The sequence below is a fragment of the Rhea pennata genome, chromosome 2, assembly GCF_028389875.1.
Source record: "Rhea pennata isolate bPtePen1 chromosome 2, bPtePen1.pri, whole genome shotgun sequence".
Taxonomy (NCBI): domain Eukaryota; kingdom Metazoa; phylum Chordata; class Aves; order Rheiformes; family Rheidae; genus Rhea; species Rhea pennata.
In genome coordinates, this window is record NC_084664.1 from 27,080,765 (window position 1) to 27,087,171 (window position 6,407).

The 6,407-nt window shown below is 41.3% G+C and overlaps 1 protein-coding gene across 1 annotated transcript; it reads right to left on the reverse strand.

The window, feature by feature from the left end:
- Positions 1–241: 241 nt before the first annotated feature.
- On the reverse strand, positions 242–5,797 carry BET1 (Bet1 golgi vesicular membrane trafficking protein). The gene is made up of 4 exons (XM_062569132.1): positions 5,649–5,797; positions 2,879–2,994; positions 927–983; positions 242–406 (listed from the first exon to the last, which is right to left on the reverse strand). The coding sequence occupies exons 1-4, from the start codon at positions 5,665–5,667 to the stop codon at positions 251–253; spliced, it is 348 nt and encodes a 115-aa protein (XP_062425116.1). The 5' UTR covers positions 5,668–5,797; the 3' UTR covers positions 242–250.
- Positions 5,798–6,407: the final 610 nt, after the last annotated feature.

The window sequence follows — 6,407 nt, forward strand, 5'->3', positions numbered from 1 at the left end:
TTCTGCCTTTTTTAAAAAGGAAACCTAGTGTGCTAGTGGTTTCTGCATATTTACAAATAATCCACCTAAAACAGGGGCTGATGGGAAATATTCTAATACAGTAAGAAAAAAAATATATAACATTGCATTAAAACTTAATGCAATTTACAGCAATATTGTTTTAACAGAATATGCCACTTTAGATGACTGTATTCCTTAATTCAGACTCTTACGGTTGAAATTACACAAATTAAACTGAAGATAACTTTCATCACCTTAGTTTAATAATCCAGTATATTACAAAAAAAACAAACAATGCGAAGAGCATCATGTAGCATAATAGTTTTGTCTGGCTCCCTCTGGAAAGCATTCTCAGTCTGCCCATAGTTGCACCTAGAAGTCCACCCGCAGAGTCAAAGTCATTATCCTACATTTAAAAACAAAGCAAAACCAAGTTACTATAAGGAAAAGTACTCTCATCGTAAAATGTAGTCTTTCTGTTTTTCCAAGTCTTCTGAAAATTAACAACAAGAAGTTTAGCCCACTGATCCAGGATGTTCTTCCCACTCTCCCCTCAACAAATTCACTTTTAAGCAAAAAATGCATTTGAGAGTTCCTTTTTTTTCCCCTCTTCCTTTTTTGCTTCCTTCTTCTATTAAGTCCAAATAATATAGAATTGTCTTTTGTAACATTATATGCTTGCTGATACAAAACGAGTAGTCAGCTCTGGAGCATAACAACTTTAGCTGCTCCTTGGAACAACATACTTGCACACCATTCTCTGTAAAACAGAAATCTTGCTGCTGAACTGGTCACATTTAATGAACGATAGTAAGCAGTCAACATTTTTATACAAATGTTTATACTAAAAGAAGGAGAATTTGACATTAACTTTGTTAAATATGGGGCTAGATTAAGAAGTCAGTGGTAACTGAACATTTACTTACCATCTCTGATAACATTTTATTTTGATTTTTTACTTCCGTTCCAATTTCAATGGAAAGCTATTAAAAGAAAGCATTAAATTTAAGTTATCACTTATACATAACTAGATCAGAGATTCCATTCTAAAAATACTTGACGTGACTAGTCAAACTAGTATTTTCCCAGGGAAAATGTGGACAAAATATCTAATATTTTCAAAAAATAAAACCGGAAGTCATAAAAATTGGATGTACAATATTCTATCAATAATCCTTAAGAAAGTAAAAATTCATCATTTGACTACATGAATCTAGACAGTCACAGAAAGTATTCAATGCTTTTCCTCCCTTTTTGTCCTTGAACTGAGAATTCCTTATTAGAATTACTGCATATACTTTCAAAAAACTTAAGTCCTTCAGGTCTGAGTAACAATAATCTGTTTTCTAGAACAACTGTTAAAACTACTAGCATACAACACAGAGATTCAAGAGCACTCTTTTCGACTCAGTGTTGCTAGAGCTGACATCTTAATCTGCTAACACATCTCTTTTGACAAGTTGCTGCTACACTATCAACAGGTTTCTTTTGTGAACTTGCCTACTCCTTCCCTGCTTTGCATCAGGAAACAAGTACAAGCTGCTCCTCAAGGGAAGGCAAGCCAGGAGCACAGCAGGACAAGGAGCCAGCAAGGCAAGCCAGGGTCAGTCCAGAGATAGTAACCAGGGTCAGCCACAGTCCGTATCACCCAGCAAGTTCATAGTGATAAGACAGGTCCAAGGTCAAGCCAGAAAGGCAGTTCAGCAGGTCAGAGTCAGAATACAGGAGGTACAAGACTGGTGCAAACAACGTAACTGCTGCATCTCCTGGGCTGGGGAGGGGGTAGGAGGGTGGGGTCAGGAAGGGGAATGTGCTGCAGACCTGATGCTTTGGATTAATCAAAACCTATCTATCTTTGTGCCATAACCTCAATCCCATGATTTCTTACTGCTGAATTTCACAGCAATCTATAATCAAGTCAAGAGTGAAACCTCATTTTACATGAAGCGTCTAGGTACGTAATTTCAAGACAATTCCATAATGCAAGGTTCCATTCCATAGCAGTAGAAGACAATTACAGGAAGAGCACACATGCTACTCATGGAGCACTATCAACTGCGATGCAACTTATTTGGAATAGAACACACTAGGGAAAAAGGAGCAAAAAGAAATACCATAAAGAAGGCCAAAGCTTTTTCTTTTACCTCCTTAACTTATTCTAAATAATTTAGGTGGATAATTTCATAATTTACATCAAAGGTTTTAATTTCTATTTGAAACTAACAAATTACTTCTAAGCCACAGTAGGAATTAGAATGCTTTTAGGTCTATAACATTGGCTTGTACATCTATAGAAACAGCACCTACTGCTAATCTTACAAAGTGTTGCTTAAAAAGAATTATCACAGAGCTGCCTTTCAGTTAGATTTTGGTTTAGATTTGCTTGAAAGAAGTTCTCAATTTCTGGAAAGAATCAGAATCATTAAAACAAGAAGCTCCTCTTACAGAAGACATTAGTATTTATTTCTGGCAGTTGTATTACACATTACAGATTTATCAACATATGTTTTTGTTATCATCATTTCGGCTTATTGACTTCTGCTGAAGTAGTCCAAATTCTTAAATTAACCAGAGCCAATTTACTGGCAGATCATTCACTGACCGAAAGTCAAGTTTCCAGTTTCTGCAGAGAAAGTTATTCATTCTCTAGAACAATAAGCAGTACATAACACTGTAGCTGTCCTCAAGATTAGCCCAAAAGGACACCTAGAGCTACAATCTAATTAAAGGAAAAATCAGCTACACAAATGAACACATTGTGTATTCCGGCTGACTAATTCTTGCATTAAATTTATGTTCTAAACTAAGTCTACTTCTTCACTAGTCCACGTAATTTAATTCAACAGGCGTGATGATAATACTGTAATTACATACTTACTGATTTAATGGCACTGACTTTTGTGCGCAGACTTTCTGTTAACCTTTCATTTTCTTCTTCATATACACTGTATCCACTATTGGTATAGCCATAGTTTCCAGTAGGTCCTCCATCGCCTATAAACACAATAGCCAGCAATTACAGACTGAAAACACCATTGAAGCAAGTGCTCTTCATATGGGGAAAAACACACTTGCCATTTCCAAACGTTTTTCCTGAGATTATTCTCTAACAAGGACTTCAGGCTTGGATTTTTAAGCCATTAGTTTTCAAACACTTGATCACAACCACATTTGAATATGATTCTTACATGTGTTCCTCTACAAACAAGACTTAAACAAGAAGCCAAGCCTGCTAGGCAGCTGTACACTGTGCCACTTCTATCATCATTCAGCAATTCTACTGCCACTTGTGCCTTTGCTTACTGGGTGACAGAGCCTTAGGACTGCTATCCAACCAGCTCAGCAGACAGACTAACCAGAAGAGAAGGGAATCAGTTCCTCCCATCTCTAATAAAGATCTCCTAAAAACAGCAGCTGGACAGGAGCATTGAGACAGAAAGTGAAAGCAACATCCACTCTAGATAAAAGTCACTGCGTGACTCAAATCTAACATCTGCAACCAAAGAAGACAGTCCATGACTAAGACGGGCAAGCAGAAAAGAACTATTACAAGCTTTAGCATAAAGATCCTACCAGATTATTTCAACTACCGATCTAGTTATAATACTAATCAATACTAGTATTGTAACTAGTAGAATGTTGCACAAAATTCTTTGAGTGCTTTTGTTTGTTTCCTCTTCAATACACTTCTTTGGGGTTTTTTTGTATGTTTGGACAGCTTTTTTCTTTTCCAGGGAAAACAAAGAAGAGAAAGAGACACCAATCACATTCACAGATAAAACTACACCTCTTAACCAGTTTCACTATGTACCTGAGGTACTTTACATTAAGGTCCTATGAGAAAGAATTATGATGCTACGTTGATAACAGATACCATTTTATATTAACCTATAAAGCCATTCTTTCAGTCTAAGTAATGGAAATTTTTAGTCTGCATCTGTAAACTTTTTTATTTTGTTCTGTAAGTTTATTCAACAACAAATTCTCAGCAAGACTGGGTAAAGTGCATGTTTCTTTTTCACCACAGCAAGAGGAGCTGATGTTAGCTATTTTAATCAAATATACTCATGCCACATGCAGAAAGTTGTCTAAAAAGGAATCATTTTAGACAGTTAGGGTTGTTTCCATGGTCCCTGTTTTACAAATGCATGTAACTACAGTATTTCTTATCAAGTAATGTAAGATTTAAAATATGCTTGTAAATTAATATACAATGTAGCTTACAGCCAAAATATATGATTTTTATTTATACTGTGACATAAAAGATATTAACAACCGTCCCAAAGCTTTTAAATGGGCAGATCTACTTATATATATTGAAAACACTAAGGAGAAGTCTGGCTACTACAGTTTAAAGGAACAGCAGACATTTCAGCATGGTTGTTCTATGGACCATCTTGCAACGTGGCTGATTACTGTACTGACAGGACATATAATACAGACAGGACCATAATACAATTGGAGACCAAAAAAATGGCACAAGATGGCTGGAGACAATAGCAGAAGTACTAGTGGCCAGTTTCTATTTTCAACAGGAAACAATCCTAACAGACATTAAGCCTTCTTCTTGACCTTCTAGTATTTTTTTTAAGATGTACTTTTTGGCTGTTCTCTACATCATTGATTCCAAGAGACATATTAGAAGAAGGCATGTTCTTCTTCTTGTGCTCTTTCCACAAACATCCATTATTTCACACCTTCAGAAAGAACAGACTTTCAATTAAACTTTCAGAAAGAGCAGACTTTCAATCTAGGCTCCATATTTCCAATATTTGTTCTGACTTGCACGTCCTATTAAAAACACAACAGAAAAGTGGATAAATAAATCTAGGGCAGTATTATAGAGACTATGAGTCTACGTGGTGTTCATCAGCCCACAAACATTCACTTAGAAACATTTCTTTCTATGAAGAAATAACAGAATTTGATCATAAACTTCTGGGTCATGAACTTCATACTACCTAAGATTTATCGTGATGTAACAGCACTATGAAGTCCTAGAACATGGTATGAGAGTTCAAGGTTTCTTTCAGTCACTGACGTGGCTGGGGGTTGAAAAATGGGCCACAGGCTTCTCAAAACTCAGCAGGAACTCTCAAAGACCTCTTCATTTCCACTAGACTATGTTTGCAACAAACTTGACAAAGGGGTGTGTGTTTTTTTTTAACCAGCACACCAGGGAAACACACAGAACTATTAAAATTAAAGAAGCAACATCAAAATTTGGAAATGGCATTTGACTGAAGAGTGACAAATCTGTCCATCCGTGGAAACACGGCATGAGTTAGCACTGCGTTAGAACCATAGCAGGATCACATTGGGAAAACAGTACTGAACGGAAATCCAAGCGCAGTTCCGCAATTTACGTTGATCTGGAAAGCGAAGAGAGCCAGAAACCGGGTGACACGCACACCACCTCCCCCACTCACAGCTCCCCAGCCGTCTGCGCTTACACAACCCCCTCAGCGCCCCGGCGGGATGGCGAGCCCCGAGGCCCCACGCGGGGACGGCACTGCTGCCCGGCCGCCTCAGCGCGGCCCACGCTCCCGCCGAGCCTCCCGCCCCGCTCCCCTCCCCTCCCCCTTGAGCCGTCCGGCAGCACGAGGCGGCCCAAGGGGCGCCCCCGCCGCCGCGGGCCTAGCGCTTACCCAGCCCCGCGCGCCTCATGGCCGTGCCCGGGGCTGCCGGGGGAAGAGGAGGAGGAGGAGGGGAGCGGCTCCCGCGGCTGCGGACAGCGGGTCCGGGGGGCTCAGCGGGCGGCCGCGGCCCGGCTCCCGCGCCCGCTCGGCCGCGCGGCTCGCTCACCCCGCGAGCGCCACGACAGCGCTCCGCCGCCGCGCGGCCCGCCGGGTAGCGCGAACGCCGCGCGCGGGGCTTTCTGGGTAGCGTAGTTCCTCCGGGGCAGGGCGGCGAGGCGGCCGCGCCCGGCCCGGCCCTGGCGCCGGCGGGTGGCGGGCGGCGCGGGGGCCGCGCTGCCTCGCGGAGGCGCCGCCTCCCGGAGCCTCGGGCCTCCCGCCGGCATCTTCTGGCGGGGGATGTTCTCCGGCAGCCGGCGCGGGGCTCTGAGGCGGCGGGAAGCAGAGAGCGAACGGCAGTTCGGCCGCGGCAGCGTTTGTTTTCACAACAGGCCTTGAAAAATGGCTTTATTTATTAAACGCGTAAATTTTAGGGAGTCCAGACAGTAGATCGAGAGGCAGAAGAAACCGGCTGAGTAATGCTGCAGGGGAAAAAACGCAGCAGGGGAGGTGGCTGAACTAGGTGCTAACAGAGCAGATGCATCATTACTTTCTCATTTTTTTTAACAAGTTCTACTGAAAATAAACCAACTATGAATTTATGCAATACATCACTTCTTTAAATGTGTGTTAAAGTTTAAGAATTGATCCTGAAAGAAAAAAAAAATGAGC

Coding starts and splice junctions, on each gene's coding strand:
- BET1 (XM_062569132.1), bottom strand. Junction 984..2,878: donor AAGTCAGTGCCATTAAATCA/GTAAGTATGTAA, acceptor TTCTTTTAATAG/CTTTCCATTGAAATTGGAAC. Junction 407..926: donor ATAAAATGTTATCAGAGATG/GTAAGTAAATGT, acceptor TTTTAAATGTAG/GATAATGACTTTGACTCTGC.